Here is a 21,638-nt window from a genome sequence, read left to right as displayed (position 1 = left end):
TACACTCGGATGGGAGGTCGGGGGGGGGGGGGGGGGGGGGGTCCCTTGGGCGTCTGCAGTCGTGATAGAATGGGGAGGTGGGTGGGGGGGTTGTCTCTTGGGCGTTTGATGTGGGACGTGACGAAATGTAGACGGGAGGTTCTCGAGACGATTTGAAGACGTGGGCTAGCAGGATCAAAACTTGGGAGGACAAAGCAGCTATGGGACTCCTGTGTAGATGACAAAATAGCTATAGGGCCTGCGACATATTTGAGTTTCTTGGTGTGTATGGCAGGATTTGAGGAATCAGTTATCAAAAATTCATATAGCACAACGAAATATGAACAGAGAATATATGGCCTCACCAATGCAGGAATAGTTTAAAAAATCTGGGACATTCCGATATGGTTTTCTCATTTATAGCCACCTGTAAAATCTGAACAAACGTGGATCTGTAGGTGCATGTAGACGACTTTCCCAACATAATGGGTGAAGAAAATGTGGAAACAAATAACAGTTGTGTAGCAATATAAACACTATTCAATCCACACGGGATTTGTGTTATTGTTTCAGCGAATGTATATACTACTTAGAACGAATTGATGTTACGGCAGTATTTAAACAAAGAAAGCTGTATCCGGCTCGAGAACAAGTAAGATTTGCGTTCGGCTGATTGATGATGCGTATATTTCATTTTAACCGAAGAATCAAAAAGGATGGTAACCGTAATACTCCCCAGCCCACAGCATCACAAATTCTGGGACAGCTCCAATATATACTGCACTGAACAACAGATGCTTTTTATTTATTTATTTAATTGGTGTTTTGCGCCGTACTGAAGAATATTTAACTTATACGACGCTGGCCAGCATTATGGTGGGAGGAAATCGGGGAGAACTCCCGACCATCCGCAGGTTGCTGACAGACCTTTCCGTGTCGGAGAGAAAGCCAGCATGAGCTGGACTTGAACCCCCAGCGACCGAATTGGTGAGAGGTTCCAGGTTCCTGGGTCCTGCGCCGCGCTAACCCGCTAACCACCCTCAGCCTCTGATGTATTTGAATCTATCGACAGCTTTTAATATCTCATGAATGCGTACATATAAAATCAACTAACACTGTACACAAAAATCTAACAAGACAAACACGTATGGTTGTACCTTCCTGAATTACCACAAGACATACTTCATGTCAGTTTTCTCACTAAGTTTAGTCACAAACTGATTAACGGTGTATTTGGACCCAATTCAAAAATATAATGGGATGCAACATATAAACTGTACAAAAGTATAAACGCAACACCCAATATTTTGATAAAATTAAAATTCCTTTCACTACAGTTTGTCAGGGGAGCATAAAATGGACTCTTAGCAATACATTTCCATAACTGATCGAAATGGGCAACCGATGGTAGCACTGAGGCAGATTATGAAACCGGGGTGGAGTTAGTTTGGGAAATTCCACACTTCAGTATCGAGTATGTTCGCCGTTTGCCTGTTGTAGGGCTACACATCGTCACCACACAGGCCTGATGAGATAATCAATTGTGACTTGCGGAATGGTTGGTTTCCCACTCCTGTGTGAGGACCAAAAGCAATCCACAATGTTACCCGGAACTGGAAGTCCCAGACGAGCACGCCGGTCGAGGACATCCCACAGGGGTTCAGTTGGGGACAGCTCGGGTGAATACGCTGGCCAGTTGATCACTTCAACGTAGTAATGCTATGCATACAGCAGCCAGATTTTGAACGGGCATTGTCGTGCTGAAATGTTACGTCGGGCAAATGGGACGACTATTGGGCGCAGGATTTCATCACAGTGTCTTACCGCATTGAAGTTACCATCGATGAAATGAAGTTAAATGCTATGGCCATATGTTGGCATAAGACTCACCGAACCGCAGCCAAACGCTGTCTACCATCGGCTCTTCTTAGCTGAAAACGGGATTTATTTGAAAACATAAAACGCCGCCATAGCGCTAAAGGCCAACGAACATGAATGTTAACCCAATCGCGCCGACTCTGGCGTTGCGCAGGTTTAAGGTGTATACCCTAGAGTGGCATATGGGCTCGCTAATTCGCTTCTCTTTAGCAATTCCAAATCGTTTGAGCAGAATTCCGGTTATTATGGAACCCGACTGTTTCATTAGATGTGACAGTGGCTGGCCTGAAAAGGATGCGGAGGTGGTGAAGGAGAATATGGAGGTTTTTGTTGTCTTTGTTCTTCATGACGTCTTCGGTGACGACTAATCGTTGACGCACTAACGCTAAGGGCACTGGCGACAGCTCTAGAAGGGTCATGCCAGCGTTGAGCATGCTGATGGCATGCTTTCGAGGGTTTTGTTGCAACTGTGAATGTGAATACACAATGAATAGGCTTGAAATGAACAACGCTTTGGTTTAGGAGAATGGAATGTACACTGGTGTAAGGTTGTGTTCCTGGTCAACCCTCGGTACTACACTGACAAAAATCACATCATTATCTTGTGAAATAAAAAAGTGTTGCGATTATATTTTTGTTCGGTAAACATTGCCGTCAAGTTTTTCGAATTCAGAAGGCAACATAACGGGATTGTGCAACGACTGGTTGACCCGTATCAGTATAATGGCTCGGGTAAGTTGTCTCAGTGAAGCAGCACTAGATAAAAGAGCGGTGGAAATCCGTCCTGCAAACAAGGAGGCACGTTAAACACACTCTAAGAGCTCCTTCGCCGTCATATCCCTGAAAAATTGTTAAGTGCCACATTACACCCTAAGCAGGCAGCAAGGTCTACCATATATCATTATTTGAAGATAATCGAACAGCAGTTAAAAGGTTGTGTTGCAAAACAAGCGAATGTGGGTATGGAAACTACAATGTGCCTTCAGTATTCCACCTCATGATACGCTGGTTGACTGATTGGTGTTTGAAGCCGCGCTTAAGAATTCTGCCACTTGTATGATGGCGGTGAGGTTTGTAGAATGAGGCTCTCTGGATGCCCCCAACATTCGCCAGGTACCTCAGAAACCTCTTCAAGTAAAACCTTCACTCAAATTGTGAGAAGTCGATTCGAACACACGACCTCAAGAGCCCAATCGTGGAAGTTAGCCAGCAATTTGACCATTTGAGCCAGTGAGCTCCCCACTAGCGCTCCGCCCTCATGAATGTGAATGCAATAAGAGATATCCAACCAATGATGTCCATACAGAACGGCATGAATTTTACTTTATTACAAGCTGTATGATGAGACATGCATGGCTTCAGTTGATGACACCTGTAGTATAAAGATTCTTATATAAAATGTAAATAATAAATGTGAATTATCTTTATGTACACATTTCACGTACAAATAAATAAATCTATCAGGCATCTGATACACAATAGTTTATCCATACGACCAAATTATCTGAAATACTTGAACAGAAGCATGAACACCACAGGTGACACAATCATGCAATATCATAACTGTGCTGGTTGCTGGCTGCACATAACTTCATCTTAACAGAGGTGTCTGCTTGTATAATAGTAACTAAATACGGGTAATATCAATAAACAAATCACTCCATAACATAAAAATCAATCAACAGGCAGCGATTTAATGTAAATAATAAATTGGTGTAGCATCAACTGTGTCGGCTGTCAGCTTTTGTTCACAAGGAATGGATCAACTCCGTGAAATGGCATATTAATGCGGCTGAAACTCATCGCTTCAGATAACTCTGAAAAGGTCAGTTTGAAACGAAATACCATCTAAAATACATATCAAAAGAGTCTAAGAGACAGACTAATAATTGGGCATTTTTTCAGTCAGTTAAGACTCATACTGTTAAATAAATTCCAGCTACCAGCACTTGATTCTCTCTCTTAAGAGTTAACTCAAAGTTACTGAGGTGGAAAAAAAAAGTATGGCTCACTATCTGCATATCCGTCCTATTTCTTACAATTACTACCTCACAACTATCAGTGATCCCATCCACATTGGGTAAACCAGGATCACTCCATCTAGGTAGGTCTCATTATGCTGCCAGTCCAGAAGAGGGCCTGAACGGCTGTAATGTGTAGACGACACCATGAATTGTGTAGACTATTATAGGTACATAGGTGACTAATACATTAGTGATCTATATACAATCAATATTGGAAAATAATACTGGATCATACAAAAAATGCTATTTATTGACTTGTTTACAAAATCCAGCATCTCTTCAATCAAAGATGCTCCGCTGCATTCATTGCACCACATTACAAATGGATTCCCAAATATCTAGCCGAAGTCAGCTGAAATATGAGCACAGGAGTAATGCACACACTAGTTAGTGCACACTTGCAGGGGTGTGCCACATGGACTGACACACCTGCCAGTCACCAGAAGTTACTCAACTAACTGGGGCATGGATGCGTTCAGGTAAGTTTAATGCTGTTGTTTTCATATGCTTTGATTTTAGTTTCTGAATCCAGCATACTCTAAAAGAAACAAAAAGTCAATCAGAAAGACTTCTTACTGTTTGCTAAAACTCCTGTTACATTCATGATCAGTTCACTCCCTTGTAATATTACCTCTGTGATCCATGTCTGTCAATTAAAGACTCACACAGTGGGTGTAACATTTCTCAGATATCTGTTGCAGTCAGTGCTACATTCTAATCAGTAGGTGTCTGAAGATGTTCTCTGGTGAACCAATACTCCCAGGATTTTACTGTTGTTTAATAACTACGCGACATGCGACACCACCTTTCCCGATGCCCAAAAAGATATCTATGGGCTGACATGGTTCCTTCCTTATGGCAGCAGTTAGGCAGACATCTTTTTGACATTACTTCACTACTGCATAGTTTGTAAGCCCACAGGTTACATATAATTCTGTTTTGTGACATCAACCACACCACTGCATGCACTATAAAGATCACGAATCAGCCTTGGATTTCTTGGACTCAAATACAAAGCCCGGCATACGGTATATTTCAAAATCCACCTCCTGCCTCAGCACGCCCGTCAAAACAAATTCTGCATTATGAACAGCTGAAACGAAGAAAAACAGTGATTACAAAAATATAACCAGGTAATCAGTCAAAATGATCAAAGAATCCAAAAAAGAACATTCCATCCGACACCAACAAGTGAACAACACCAACAAGTGAACGACACCAACAAGTGAACGACACCAAATCCTTACCTATTTTCTTGGCTTTCAGATCCCGACATAAGTGAATGTCTGTATCACAGCTGATTATCACATAGGATGAGTAACCCTGGTAAGGCAAAAACAAAAAAGGCAGAGGTTGGATATATTATATATATACAAAGGAACTGTTGTGAGAGGTGCTCCCTGAAGACAGCATTGCCTGATTTACTGTCCTGTGCTGTGAGCAGGCTTATGAACACAGTGTGATAGCATGGTTTATGGTATTTCAGTTTATTACTGGACAGCAACCAGGTTAATCTGATGAGTTGATAAATACCTAAATCAGTAATAATAAAAAATTTCTAATGAAATTTTATCCACAACTAATCAGAAAACATACATACCGGATGTGATATTTTATCACTGCGCACAGACTGTAAGGTTTTCAGAGGGGGTTTCTTCTTCAGCACAGTTCCTTTAGCACTCTCTATGATTGTACTCAGTTCTTTACGACTTGGAAGCACAGAGGGTGTCAAATAGAAAGACAATCCCTGGGGGGAGAAGATAGCAAGAAATGTACATGAACTTGAGTATTACAAAGACAGCCTCTTTTCTCACCATGGCATATCCCATGGGCACCCAATATCTGAGTAAAGGAGGAGAAAAGGAGAAGCAGATGTGATTTACACATTTATTTCTAGCTATAAGAGTTAGACTTGGGATAACTTAACAAAGTTCAGTTTGAACACCTGTGGCCATAAAATGCGTATTATTTTCAGTCAAAAATCGGTTGTGGAATTGACCCCCTGAATTTAACGAACTGATGTTTTACAGTTTCCAGGTATTAAGGATCTTTTCATAGCAAGGCTTGAAATCTAGGCCAGGTATTCAGGCAGTAGCAAGATCCTGTTATTTAAGTGCCTGTCTGTCATGATCATTCTTCAAAATCTCTGTGTTTCTAGTTATTAATCCTTGTTTCTACGGCATTAGGTCACCTGTCATCTCACCTTGAAGAGAGGTAGTTTACGTGAGCGTCTCATAGACTCAGCCAGGTCACAATTCATGGTTGCCTCAGCCTGCCGATCCTTCAGAGCATATTTGGACTCATCTGTTAAGTAGAAAGTTAGCATCATCCTTAGGCCAAGGGATCTACACAGGGGGTATGTATAAAATGACATAAAAGCTGACAGCACTCAACACTTCCTTGATGTACCAGCTGTAAGTTTTCATACACATGTAGATTTTTAAATGTGCAAGACTGTCCATAGGCAGCTTAATAAGAACAAAGAAATTAAGAACAACTTTCTGATGCTTATGATTTTACATGAATTCAAATCTTATCACAGGCAGTGATTAATGCTGATACATTTGTCAAATGTAATGAAATAACTCCTCATTACTCTTAAATATCTCAACAGACGGTCTCAGTTTGCCAGTTGATCACATATAAAGCAGAAAAAGCAAAAAGTTGCTAATGTCATGTATTCCTTGTGAAGTTAATCATGGCTCATATTACAGACAGGACACTAGAAAATTTGACCACTTTGCTGACTGGCAGATTTATTAAGTTTCTCGTCTCAGCTCATAACTGACAGCTTATGACCTAATTATTATATTTACAGATCTGTTTTAACGCCTCACTCATTCCCTATCTCATAAACAAGGTGACTTACTTACAAACTTATTCTCCTGGTCGCTATACTCAAGCCACTCCTTAGTGACTATACACCTGCACACACACAACCCCACAAAGTGTGACTTACCTACAAACTTGTTCTCCTGGTCTCCACACTCCAGCGATTCCTTAGTGATGATACACCTGCACACACGGATCCCCACAAACAGTGTGACTTACCTACAAACTTGTTCTCCTGGTCACTATACTCCAGCCATTCCTTAGTGACAACATACCCGGACACACTGATCCCCACAAAGAGTGTGACTTACCTACAAACTTATTCTCCTGGTCGCTATATTCAAGCCACTCCTTAGTGACTATACACCTGCACACACACAACCCCACAAAGTGTGACTTACCTACAAACTTGTTCTCCTGGTCTCCACACTCCAGCCAATCCTCAGTGATGATACACCTGCACACACTGATCCCCACAAACAGTGTGACTTACCTACAAACTTGTTCTCCTGGGCGCTATATTCCAGCCATTCCTTAGTGACAACACATCTGCACACATTGATCCCCACAAACAGTGTGACTTACCTACAAACTTGTTCTCCTGGTCGCTATACTCAAGCCACTCCTTAGTGATAATACACCCGCAAACACTGATCCCCACAAACAGTGTGACTCACCTACAAACTTGTTCTCCTGGTGGCCATACTCAAGCCACTCCTTAGTGACGATACACCTGCACACACTGATCCCCACAAAGAGTGTGACTTACCTACAAACTTGTCCTCCTGGTGGCTATACTCAAGCCACTCCTTAGTGATGATACACCTGCACAAACTTACCAACAAACTTGGCCTCCTGGTCGCTGTCCTCCAGCCACTCCTTAGTGACGATACACCTGCACACATTGATCCCTACAAAAAGCTTGAGGGTCCTGGTCAGGGATCGAGCCACCAGATGGGTGCCATCTTTGATGTCATCTACTACAATTCCTCCTAATCTCTCCACAACCTGATCAAGACAAAGGTTAAAAGATTTTCTCAGCAGTCTGTGCAACCGAACAATGTAGATATACTACATGCAGGAAGATAGCTTTTACGTTGTTCTGCGCTTGAAAAATACAATGTTGCAACAAAAAATTTATTATTTGTGCCATACTCAAGAATGTTTCACTTATACAATGGCAGCCAGCATTATGGAACAAGGAAACCGGGGGAACCACTACCATCTGCTGGTTGCTGGCAGATCTTCTCATGTGTCATCAGCAGAGAGGATGCCAGCATAAGGTGACAATCTTCTGAGTCACTGTGCTGAGCACACTAATCACTAGACAATAAAGGCCCCAATTGCACAATAAAAGCAATTAAAAATAAATAATTGTAAATAAATAAGAAATAAACTAAATTATTATTCAAGAAGCATAAAAGTTAGGTTAAATTTTGTTTTAAAGCACAGAGTTTTTCATGTGTTAGCCTGAAATCCCAATTAGTGTTCAATTTTAATATTAGATTTACCAAAAGGTATACGAAGTTTACAGTCTACTTTCAGTATTAAGATAAATAAGACACTAGCTACAAATTATCACATGGAACTACCGTGATATTAACAGGTATCTCACCTCTTTTAAGTGAGTAAGAACCTTCCCTCCATATCCAGTGAACATGACCCTGGGTCCATAGGTTGGGAAGCCTGAAGGGTGAATCTCCTCCTCCAGTCTGCAGCAACAACACATAGATTAATGTCCCCAAAGACAAGGACACATGTAAAACGTTTCTGTTGATGGCATAGAAACACTAACAGTCATCAAGTTTAAAGGAGAAGAAAACTTAAATATCAAACAAATACCATTGAAAAGAGTATGCATTTCCTCGCAGGTGCATGCCATAAAAAAAATTCTAATATGTACCTCAAGTTGATAAATTATGAATAGTCAGCACCAAAATCCACTGTGGGCAACTCCTTTTTGCCTAAGAACTAGTCCTGAAGTCTTTTATGTTAGGGGGAGAGTTGCCGTCAGAAACTGCCGAAGTGCAGTTCGTACATTTCTGGTAGAACTCTTCTTCCCAGAAGGTAGTGAACAGTACAGTTCATTTTCCGCTTGACGATCAGGAAACCGGAATATTGGACGTATGTTCCTCGTTTACACAAACAAGCCGGCAGTTTTAACGACTCTCATTGGCTGAGAGGCAACACACCCCCCAGCATAAATTACAGGGTGTTAAAGATGGAGGACGCCATGAACTTTGCCATTTTTAGGCTTTACGTGCATGCCGGTGAAAAATCGCAAAATTATGCAGCAGGCACCACCAGACAGAAAAAATGCCCTCTTTTCAGCCTATAGTGTCATTTTTGTAGATTTTCTTCTCCTTCAAAGAAAGGTTGATATCACGTCGTTAAGTCTATATGGTGAAGTGGTGTTTATTATACTTTATCATCTCACTTTAAAAGGCTACATGTACATAATGACATGCCTTTGTAGCACTCTTCCAATTATACAGGTTTAATGTTTAGCATTCTTCAAAAAAAAAAAGGTCATGCTCTCCTCTTCAGAAAGCTATAAAAGCACATGTTCAAGTGCAGGAAGCACTTGTGTGCTGAGGACAAGTTTTTCCATCTTGATGACTGCAAACATATCACTGATAGCTCAAAGGGATACAGAATCGATGTTGACTGACTGACAGTGGAGAGTGGGTTTCCTGTGTTAAATCTTGCAGCTTGGTCATGCTTGAATAAATGTACCATACCTAAAATTCGGTTTAAACAAGGTTTAGTCTGAACTTGCCTATCTCACACCAGCCAATGAGAATCTATTCTCTATCCCTTTATCACTCCATTACGGGTTGTTATATTCTCACTTACTTCTGTTTTTTAGCATCAGAATCCACTGCATCATCTGCTTTACGTTTGAGTTTGTTCTCATCATTTCCAGCTTTGAGTGTGCCGGGTACAAATCTCTGTCAATAAGACAACAGCAAGGTAAACAAATGTCATCTATAAAAATGACACTGAATCCCACTTGTAGGACAATTAACCATATGCAAGTTTTCAGTAATGTTCAACGAGAGCATGCTTCCAACTGCTAAACTGGACCTCACTTTTGAAATTACCAAGCTTTCTTGAGCTAAACGTGGACTTACAATGTGAGCCACTGACCTCATTCCATGGCTAATATAAAAATGTAGGCACAAATTTGTCAGCATCAGAAATAAGTATCAGGGTGGGAGGACTGGTGGTCTTGTTTATGGGTTTTTATTTAACCAGAGTGCATGGGATAAACCAGTGCTCTTTGCCAGGTCCCAAACAAATCTTGTATGTTTAAGCTGCAGCCAAACCAGCAGGAGCTGGATTTAAGCCTGAAACCTCATTGGTCAATTGCTGCTTCAAATTATTGTGTCAGCAACTGCCCACTACACACGAAGTAAATACAGCAGTTAAATGTGTACATGATGGTTATATCTGAGTAGGTGGAACTGACACATATAGCACATAATCCCTCACCTTCCAAACATCTTTGGATATTACAAGAGGAGTCTCCCAGCCAACTGAAAAGAACATGTCGAGAACACTTACTGCATATGAAGGGAATATGTGTATATATGAGGATTCAGCAGTACGCATCCTAAAAGGCAACCACGCACCCCAAACCATAGTAACAAAGACCTGTGGCACATTAGATTCACCTAGTAATGGATAGCTTTAGGAATATGTTTGAAATGAAATTAAGGCTTGAATGATCAAATCAGACCACCCGTAATTATGTTTTATTCATATTATGCTGAGAGACTATATTGGAAATATATTACGGCTGGATACTTTGAATTTCTCTAAAATTGTCCACAAGAGCTGTCATTTCATCAGCAGGTCTTACCCATCAAATGCGCTACAACGTTAAGGTTCATGTTGAACTCATTGCCCTGTCCAAATTGCTGGTATTTCTGATGGACAGGCAAGCGCAGGGCATCCAGATTACCAAGTAAGATATCTGTCAACCAGTTCACATTGACCACGGGAGTTTGCCAGTCTCGAGCCTTCTCATACTTCTTACCTTCCATCCTAGAAGACAACCACAATTGTAGTGTACCACTAATTACATAACTGCCACACCCTTCACCTTCAATTAAATAACAGTAAAACAAAGACACAAACAATCTGTTCCATCTTATGTTTATGACAGCATAGAGGAAGTGTCTCTTTTGGCTAAGTTATGATGATAAGGTACACATAACAGATATATCCCCTGATCACATGGTCAATAATATTTAGTCATTTGAAACATATAAAAATGCTGTATTACTAAACGACACCCTTTCAGAAAACAGGGGCAGATACCTAGGTCAAAATTTAAAGACTCTATACGAGGCTTAGTTTGGACACGTTTATCTTAAGGCAAAACAAATGAGGGGGACAAGATTTTAATTTCTAAAGCCCCAAAACAAGCTTTCAAGCAATTGATCGTCTTTTCAAATGTTGGCTTACATAGGTTTTTTGGAATTGGCCTCTGATTCTTAAAATCTAATAACCCTAGACATAGACCCCCTCACATAATGAATTTCACAGTATCATCTTGGAATACACAACTAAATCAAGTTCATGTTAAGTATTACTGGTTCAATCCAAGTCTTGGGCAGCGAATTCTCAAGAATCCCCTGAACCACAGGGTATTGTTTGCAGTATGCAATAGGGTGAAAATCTGCATGTCAGATGTGTGGAAGTTTGCCAATAACCTGCCAAAGTATAGGGGTCACTTCAGTTTCCTCCACCGATGAAAATGACGGTCATCATACAAGTGAAATTTTCTCAAATACATCACAGGTGAAAAAACAAAACAAAAAAAACAAAAGCTACAACTTGGTGAAATACTTACTTCTTACAAACCAGTGCAGAATTTGCATGGCTCATGTAGCCCGTGTACTTAGCACCAATTGATGTTATCATATGTTTCACTCGAGTTCTTTCTTCTCCTTCAAAGTTAGTCACACAAATGATCTGTAACACAGCCAGCATGCCATCAACATTAATATATTTACAGCATACCGTCACTTATAAAGTGACAACATCTTAACCAATGATAGTTACATTTAATTTCCATTAGATTTAACATATAAAATAGCTATCAAGGGTGACTGTCCACAAAGGATTGAGATTATGCTCAGGAAATTTCAACAATGCCTTAATTCCTCATCATACAAAATAATTTTGAACCAAGACAGGTTTGTCATGCTTATGGCAAATAAATCAAATAATTATATGCAGTTTCTCTCATTTCACGAAAATTTTTTTAAAAGAGTTAATTGCAAGATTTCCGAAACAATCATAAAGTTCATACCTGCTTTTCACACGGCTTCTGATCACCATAGATAAGAGGTAAATGAAGAGCCTGCCATGGGGGTACCATTTTCTTCTGTAGCAAACAGTCATTCAGCCAGTAGGCTGTAACAATTCGCCGCTGATCTTTCAGAGCCTACAAACATGAATCACGTCAAGAAGGTAATTCACTCAAACACTTAATAAACACAATTATTAAAGTGAAACTGATAATTATTAAAATTTAGACTGAACTGTAGAATAAAATAGGCTCTAAGTTTAACTAATTTTATTTACTCAAAACGATTTTCTATCCAGAAAATACGCATCATAACACCTACAAATAACACACTTTCTTCAATACGAAATACAAGTACATATACTCAAACACCTAACTTTACAAAACTGGCAACAAAATGACATCTCTCTTTCGTTCATAGTCTGAGCTTTAACTTATGCACAATTTAAAATCCCAAATACGTTTTTAACCATTTCAGAGACTTTTTTTTTTCACACAGCTTGCAGTCCAACAGATTATTGGGACATAATCATGACCTTTCAAGGGAGATAAGGTGGTTAAAAAAACACTAACAAAAATTACCTCCCTTGTTCAGGCATATCATGATCATCTGACCTGTTCGAGATAGATTTATATTTACTGCTTTTTTATCCCGGGTTTAGTGTGGAAATACGACAGCACAAAATTTATGAAATGATGAAAATAATTATTACAAATTTACCTGCTAGTAAACTATTTCAATATACAAACATGTTGTGGAAATGAAAACCTCTGAATAAGCAGGTCTGAGATCTCCTCTTGAACACCAGGCTATTTTTTGTTTAAAAACAAATGCAGAAAGTTACTCTACCTTCCCTAATCATCCCATAAATTGGCTTTCCAACCCCAAAAGAGATGTGCCTCATTCCTCCAAAGAAGTTAACTTTCTCCAACAGAAATCCAGTTTAAAAAGTCTAGGTGAAACAAATTATCGGCTATCAATGGAGTCTACAAAAGAGAATGACCCAGAGCTGCAGATCACACGCCCAGTCCATGTATGGTAGGACAGTGATTGTTATCTCCAGCACTGATCATATTTGTTTGCAGCATCCCGCAACTGTAGATTATTAACTCGATTTAGAGTGGAGAGACTTTTAGTTTCAGAACTCCAGAAGAAAAGGAGTTTTTTCTTTCACAGCCTGTATGCATACTGAAATAGATTCGCAGGGGGAACAATTTGTATAACATGTACATAGATTTTGTGCTATCATATTACAATATTAGGCACAAAACGCAGTAATTTTACAATGAAGGTCTTAGAGGCCATAATGGCAATCAACACTGATTTGTTGGGCTTATTGGCTGAACTATAGGCCTTCCATTATTACTTCATTCCAAGTATCCCCTAGATTTAATCTTGACAGTACATACCTGCTGAAAAACATCTGTGTGTTGGTAAGGGCAGAGAACATGTGTGATTTTTTGGCTATACCCCACCTCCACCTGACCTCCATGTTGCTCAATCACCTTGAGGAGTGGAAAGATATCTTAGGTTAGAGCTTTTACACAGAGGGACAACATGCAAATGCCTGGACACAGATGTAAAGTAAGATTTTTTGGTTTGTACTGCAAATGGAATACTACGCCTTTTTATTCGCGTGGTACTAACATTTGTGGATTTCGCGGAAATGTGTGAACATTTGTTAACAAGCACTACAGTTCTAATACTTTTTCAAACACTCTTTTAAGGAGACTTAGCTCAGTCTAAGTATCGCCACAATGCTGTAGTTGTTGTTGATTTATTGTCGTGGTTAGAGACATACAAATCGATAATTTGTACTGGGTGTGTACAGGATACGATACACATACGATGAGAAAGGCTTTGTTTTTCATTGACTGTACTTGCCGTCAAGTCAGATCACCTTTCCGATGCACCCTATACATCGCTCTGGGGTTTCCACACTTCAAACTTCCTTTTCATAATGATGATTTATGAAAGGAAATCTACTCAAATCTGTCACAGTTCTCACTGCTGATGCATGAGAATTAAACAGTGGGATTTATTTATATTGCATTTAATCCTTCACTGTCTCCCGGAGTGAGTGACACGAATATTTGCTAACACAGCAGGTAAGGGCTTCATCTTATAAACATTAACAGTCTTCAAAAGATTAAAAGCTTACGAGGATTAACTTCCTTTGTCTGATCAAGTTACTGTATCGTATATAATTTTTGTCACATCTTACAGGTACAACATGTTTAAACTTCCTTTGTCTGATCAAGTTACTGTATTGTATAGAATTTTTATCACATCTTACAGGTACAACAAGTTTAAATGATAACATTGTTACTTGAATGCTTGAATTGTTTTATTACTCAGCGTTTCTGTATTAAATTTTGATCAGTTGTCCAAAAATTCTGTTTAGATCCGCGAAAGTTGATTCCGGCAAATGTGTCTTCTTCCCAAATCCATGAAAGTTTATGCTCGCAAATAAAAAGGCATTTACAGTAGCTTGACCACGTATTAACATGTTTTAAGTAACTTATCTGATGAAAGTAAAACAAAGCTAAAACATGAAGTAAGGTTTGTAAAAATACTTTCAATTATTTTTTTCAGAATTCTTTAAGAGTGACAAAAGTTTTAAATCTTTCAAAACTATGGTAGCCATACTGATGGTATCTAGGAACTCTGATGTCACATCACCCTTTTTTTCCCCAGATGTTCACCAGAGAAAGGAATTTTTGGGAACATTATTTCAGTAATCTTTTACTCATTGGGTAAAAAGAGTTATTCCAACATTCAGTGTCGTGATTGAAGTTGGATGAATTTATTATGACATCAGAGTTCCTAACCTCAGATAGTAGGCTCCATAAAGCCCACCTTAGAATTCAGAATTTGCGTGGCTGTAACTCTTTTTACAAAAAATCACAAAAAATAAATGAAAGTATATTTATGCATAGTCTTAAGTGGTCTATTTAGTGAGACCCACATCAATTTTTAGAGGTCTTTTTCAGCTCTAGAAGAATTTCACTGTAGACAGACAATACAATGGTTTTTTAGAGGACAAACATCATCAAGGCATGGCTGCTAATATGTGCAATGTACAGAAGAATCATTGGTAAAACTACCTTTTCTGAAAGAGTACAAATACATGTATATGTCATCTTGTGAGTTAAACCGTTTTGTTACCTTTTTCCAGGTATTAATTTCATCTGCTCCAACCAACGTTTGGTTAGTCTGCGATGAGGAACACACATCCAAGGAGGCACATATCTGGGGGAACTGGAAACACACAAACTCAATATGATGACCATTTCTTTACATACAGGAAAAGTTGATGCATTTAACATACTAATGAGAAAACTCGGAAAGAGAAGAAATTTGATCCCATTGCCTTTTCTTGTAAAGTCGCCCAAATTTGATGCCATAACTAAGTAAGAACATAACTATCGAGTTCAAAATGTACAACAATTTACAGCACCCAATTGACTTGCACCACTCTGTACTCACCATTTTCTGTGGCCACTTCTAAATTGTTAGTGATATTTCTCAATGTTCTACTGGCTGCATCTGGAGATTGGAGGGGTAAACTGGGAACACTGGTGGAGTCAGTCGGTTGTCTGGCCGATCCATGCTCCGCCCACTTGCCTGTATCCTATTATTAACCATTCTAGCCAAGGCCTCTTTAGCAGTAGGCAGCTCTACTCGGCCGTTATCTGGAACACAGCCTGGGATGGGCAGCCCTGGGAATCCGATGGAATAGCTTGGTAATGCTGGTGTGGGTCGGCCCCGGGAGAGCTTCTGCTTGACGGGGGCGTGCGACTTGTGGGAGGTGTGCGGCTCATCGGAGGAGTTCGGCTCAGTGGTGGGGGTTCGACTAGGAGTAAGGGCAGTCTGAGCCTCAAGTGGTCCTTGATTCGGGAACTGATAGGCATTTGGATTGTGGTGAAGTGAGTGAAGCGGCATGTTGTGGGGAGGAGGCCGGGGAAAGTTAGCCAAGAGCTGGCACTAATTCCAGGCAGTGAAGGGAAGGTGAATGGAACAGAGGGCTGAGTAGGGGGTGGTACTGGGGCAGACACAACAGGTTCCGGGGACAGAGGCTTTGGGGACTGGGCGGCTTTGGATTTGGATCAACTTTGGATGATAGACAGCCTCTTCCACTTTTGTTCCAGCTTTCAGGCTTTCGGTCACCCAATCAGGAGTGACTATTTTTATACTTTCTTCTCGTAGTATGGAGGCTTCATACTTCCTCTAGATATAAATAAACAAGATAAATGTTAAAATTAAAATGAATGCACAATATTCTAGCACACATGCTGATGTAGATTGTAGATGATGTATCTCAGGGCTACCGGACATAAGATACTTTGAACTATGCAGGTGAGCTCATCAGTTGTTTAAAGTCATGAGATCACTTCCTGTTTAGATCTCTTTGAGGGGTGAATTTGAATAGTAAGAAGAAGCTCTTGTAAAATAGAATTTGAGGACAAAAAGTATGCTACTCATCTATGGCAATATGGTAGTTTTCTGCTATACGTTGAAGTACTGACATAATATGGTAAATGACCTGAAGTTTTGTCCTGGGACTCTGAAGGTTTATCCCAGGATTCATTGGGTTCATTGTGGTTCTTACCGAATGGAGGCCCCAGGAGAGCATCGGCGGTGGACAGTCCCCGAATGTAATAAACAAGCCCACGCTTTACTAAGCAGTCAGTCTATGCTCCTGCCACCAACAGTTCATGTTTTCTCAGTTTTAATCATAATGAATGTAGTACATAAAAAATTACTTCACAAAAGGTGCATCCAGTACCTTTGCACATGTGGAGTAGCATGTCAACTATCTGTTAATATGCACGCAGAGCTCTTCATGTACAAAGCTATAAAAGAACTTAGCACCCCGCAAATCCTTACTTGCCAATTACCAGCAGATGATAACTCAAACTGCATGTAGAGCGACAACTTACAATCACAGTTTGAAATCTCCAAGTGTCTAAAATACTAGACGGTGTGTTTTTTGCAAACGAAAGACCAAAAAATAATCTTACCTGTCGCTGGCGACACCTAGACTTATTTGCATACTGGTAATCATAAAACATGTACTTTATTTTGATATACAGCCAGTCAGTGTTGTGTGAACTTCTAAACTGTCAACAACATGGACAAATCCTGTCTGACTCCTGATATGCAGGACTTGCACACAGTGCTACCGAAAAGGGGTCAAAGTTAACCGTGGTTGTTTTCAGAAACTATGTTTTGTGTGTTTAATGTAAGGGGGGGAGGGGAGGGGTCCCAATTTCAAAATGCGGGAAAGTTAACTCTTCTGCAACAGGAGGACAGTTGCGACAGGAATCAAACAAAACGTGCATGTAGACTAACATGCCGGTACTCAATTGGAATTACATGGACACGGAAGCTGACAACAGTCATTTCTCAGTGAAATTCATTTTTAACTGAAATACATTTGTACACATATTCGTTGCATGAGAGCTCAAAGCAGACAACCATTCACAAGGTAACGGTGTGAGGTGACTTCCAAGTAGGCCAAATCTGAATGATCGGTTCGTCTGCAGTGTACACTGTGCATGTACAGTCCTTGTTTGGTGTGGTCGTGCTTTGAGACTGTGTTTGGAATTTGAGGATTTTTAATAGACGCCTATCTTGACACTTTCTTCGATTTCATTCATGGGTATATTTAAAGATGTACATGTAAGCCTGCCAGTCGGGAGACCTGCACACCTCACCGTCAGTGACTTGAATAGAAGCCAGAGCTGCCAAGTGCCATGCAGAATAATGAAAAGGGCAGGAGGCTAATCACTTTCTTCTGTCATCTTGCTGGCAACTCAGGTCGTGCAAAAGTAAACCACAGAAACTCACATGCAAAACTAGGTCATTTACCATATTCTTAACACAATTGTTACAAGCTTAATTGCAAAACATGACGACGATTTTGCATTGTGTTAATGTAATGATCTCACCCCTTCATCCTTAGTGGTGACAAGATGAGTTGTAGCTTTGTTCAGGGTCGTTTTACAGACCCCTCCATTCAGAGTGACCATGGCCCAAATATTTGTTCTGTCCCCTTCTTCCAGCTACAATAAAATCACTTATTAAAAGAACTACTGCAAAACCACGCACAATAATATTTTTGACTCCTCTCCCAGGAATGTGAAGTATTCACGAGTAGGACTTAAAACAGCAATCATACAAATAAATAAATCTCTCCCAGGGACACGGGAGATAATGGGGCTCTGTAGGCTTAGGTTTTAAAATGATCTATATCTGCTATCAGACTATAAGCCAAGGTACGGTGCTGTTTAGGTGTAATTCAGCCTAAGTTATCTCAACGGACTCAATTAATTACATGTATTTACACCATCATAACAGACCCACAGCCTTAATCTCATTTCACCTTTTGCAAAGAATACTGAGGAATAAATCGGCTTAGAGCCTCTGTTGACAACTAAGAGATAACATTTGATTTGCATTTCAAGGGAATAAGAGTCAGACATGAACACAATTATGAAGACATTCCGTCAAGACTTCTTTTCTCTATGACATGTATAATAATGGAGAAAGCTGCACAGGCATACGTACATGTTCTGGACATAACACAACTCCTGCAAACACCTTTCCTTCTGGGGCAAACGTTTCGATACTTTTGCTGTTAAGGAATGCATTCAAGGAAACAGAGAAAATAACCTTCCCATCAACTCATATCAGCTACAAATGTAGTCAGGTTTATTAACTTACCACTTACTTCTTTCAGGCTTAAAATATTAACAAAGCTTTTATTTTTGTGGTTTGCCAAACACTAAAGGTAACTCTTCACTTGAAACATTTACCTCATCTACATTCATGAACATTTTAAAAGTACCGTTTCACTAGTGTGATGAGCGTTTGATACTTTATTGGTGGGGGTAACCAATGGGAGTCAAGGAAAAACAACCACTGTCACACTAAGAGCCTTATGTAAGAGCACACCTAGCATATGACAGTTAAATCTGAGCATTTATCGTGATTGTTCAAGGTCATCCGATGATATCAATTTCTGGTAGACTTAATAGATATCTTCACAGGATACGGAAGCTGCTTTCTGCATGCCACTGACAGCAGCACCCACTGACTCTGAAAACGCAAGAAGCAGAAATGACCGTGAAAACAATGACTACTGCATTTCTTCAACTTTTTCGCATGTTTACAAGGTGTTTATTCAAGCATATTCTAAAGGCATTATTCTGTGTAAACTGATAACATTACACTTTTGTGAAGCCCTACAAGTGGCCAATCACACTAGTGTAGTTTAGTCTCTAAAATCTAATTGTGACGTGCTTAAAAGGCATTCAAAGTTCCTCTTTCATATGCAAAAATGTTGATCAATTAGGGTTATACGGAAATACTGCATTTCACCTGGAGCTTAATATGTAAAAAGGCATTTTTAGAAGAGCAGAAGGATTTTAACATGACACTTTGTATGCAAACAATTCAGTTATTCCGTTAGGAAATTAATCAAACTTCAAAGTTCAAACACTGAAATGCCCCTATAACATGGATGAATCTCTTAGAATCAAGCAAAATGTCTCACTTGAAAACTGCTAACTTTTACGTGAAGTACAGAAATCCCCTTCTGACAACCTGTAGGCATTTTTTTCAAGAATTCTGAATGGATTTTCATATATTCACTTTGCAGAAAATCCGATAGAATCCAGCCAATATCTAGTACCACAGCTGTTGCTCCAATCTGCTTGGATTCCCATAGATTTAATTTGCAAGAGTCACGTAAAGAATTGGGTTTCTGTTGAAGCTTTTAAGCCCTATACGTAAGTCTTACTTACGCTGACAACTGGGAGGTCAAACAGTTCCTTGGCCTCGGCTGCCTCAGAAAAGTCATCATCATCTTCTGTGCTGTCACAGATCACATGGCTGACCATCTGACTTAAGTAATTGTCCTGTTTCGCTCCTCCACTGTTCAGCAATGTTGTGACCTGCAGATGGGTTAGAAGAATCAATCCCAAAGCCAAACAAATGATGCAGATTTGCTACAGTGTGTGATCGACAAGACTCTGCTCTAAGTCGAATTACAAATATCCAACACTCATTTGGTGGAAATTAAAGAGACAAAGCAGAAGCTTGAAGCCCGTCTCTCATCTTGGCTGCCGAACAGTTTTTGTCTCCCTTAGCCTTACAAGTAACCAGCTTCGTTCATGCCCTGAGAGCCATACTGCGTTCTATTTACTTTTCTTCAAGCTGGTTTCATTTCAATGTGGTGCACCACAATGCATCTATTTGTACAGTTCTATATATTAACAGGAGACAGATTCAGGAAACTGTGATGCATCTATTTATGCAGGTTTATATGTTCACAGGAGACACATGATAAGTGCCTGAGGTGAGAGGCAGAAGATCTTTGGTATTACTTGAAGAAAAATAAACATATGGGATTTTGCACCAGAGAGTGAGCGAAGATGGCGACATGTATGGCTATGTCTCCCTTAAGGCTAGTTTTATACAGTACTGACATGACTTGAGTCATATCGTCATGTCTTTTATTCGTGGTCGAAAACTACTAACCTCTCAACATGACAACATGCAGCTAGGATATTGCCCACAATAACATAAATTTGGTACTAGGGAAAGGCCAGATATTTATTTATTTGGCTGGTGATCTACGCCGTACTCAAGAATACTTCACTTATTTTGACAGCGGCTAACATTATGGTGGGAGGAACCCACGACCATTTGGAGGTTACTGGTAGACCTTCCCATGTATGGCTAAAGCCAAATGGTCAAAGCAGTCCCAGTCCAGAAACCTGCATGCCGAGTAAGTGGAATAGTACTTAATGTTTACATGCTTCTTCAAGGCTGTCTGATATCTGAAAAGCTTTACCCATAACTTTCATGGCAGATAAATTTATAAATGATGACATGTAAATTGATGCTGTGGGAAAATGTTCATGCCCAGATGTAGTTTGCACACTGGAACAAATAGGCCTAGCATATTTGACAGTTTTAAACCATCGGTTTGAAACAGTGGTGGTTCACCAAGACAGAGGGAAAGGCTGACTGCGAAACTTGGCTATTTGGTTTGACCCCAGTACCAAACATACATTAATTTGGGTGCTGCTCTGGGGGAATGCAGCTGTTAACAGGTATAAAATGACATGGCATATAAAAAATAACTAATTTATATTAAGTTTCACACAATGTGCATCAAATGTGAATTTCTGAAAAAATGACCACTAAGATTTTTGAAGATAAGGTAAGGTAAGTTGGATCAGTTTGTTTTGCTTAATTCGCTGGAGAGCTGAGAGACATGAGGAGGTGCATCTGTTCACTTACACTTCATGTCCTCAATTTAGCATAGTCTAATTCGTTAAGCTGGTTGCCCGGTAGATTGTGTGTGGCAATAGCCAGCTGCAATTACCTCCTCGCTGATGTTCCCGACAAGATAGTACTTCACATCTTTGAACAAATCTTTTGCAACAGTCTTTTCTGCTTCCTCTGAATCGTCGGCAGTCATAATGAAACCCTAGTTTGTTTTCATCCAACCCCAAAACACCTTCACATTTTCACAATCTTTCCCGCATTTGGCGTCAGTCCGATTTTATATTGTCCCAAACTGGTCTTG

At 39.9% G+C, this 21,638-nt stretch overlaps 1 protein-coding gene across 1 annotated transcript; it reads right to left on the bottom strand.

Moving 5' to 3' along the window:
- Nucleotides 1–3,875: 3,875 nt before the first annotated feature.
- On the bottom strand, nt 3,876–21,612 carry LOC135467260 (PAX-interacting protein 1-like). The gene is given in 21 exon segments (XM_064745026.1): nt 3,876–4,974; nt 5,129–5,204; nt 5,482–5,628; nt 6,085–6,185; nt 7,553–7,721; nt 8,329–8,425; nt 9,570–9,664; nt 10,209–10,252; nt 10,579–10,763; nt 11,575–11,696; nt 12,037–12,171; nt 13,444–13,539; nt 15,203–15,247; nt 15,249–15,295; nt 15,658–15,890; nt 16,023–16,264; nt 17,989–18,102; nt 18,608–18,668; nt 19,095–19,138; nt 19,846–19,995; nt 21,435–21,612. Coding segments are annotated over 21 exon segments (2,415 nt in total). The 5' UTR covers nt 21,531–21,612; the 3' UTR covers nt 3,876–4,858.
- Nucleotides 21,613–21,638: the final 26 nt, after the last annotated feature.

The sequence above is a fragment of the Liolophura sinensis genome, chromosome 6 (genome assembly GCF_032854445.1).
Source record: "Liolophura sinensis isolate JHLJ2023 chromosome 6, CUHK_Ljap_v2, whole genome shotgun sequence".
In the NCBI taxonomy this organism is placed as follows: Eukaryota; Metazoa; Mollusca; class Polyplacophora; order Chitonida; family Chitonidae; genus Liolophura; species Liolophura sinensis.
The sequence above is the reverse complement of the archived record's forward strand: the minus strand, read 5'-3'. Positions and strand labels throughout refer to the sequence as shown.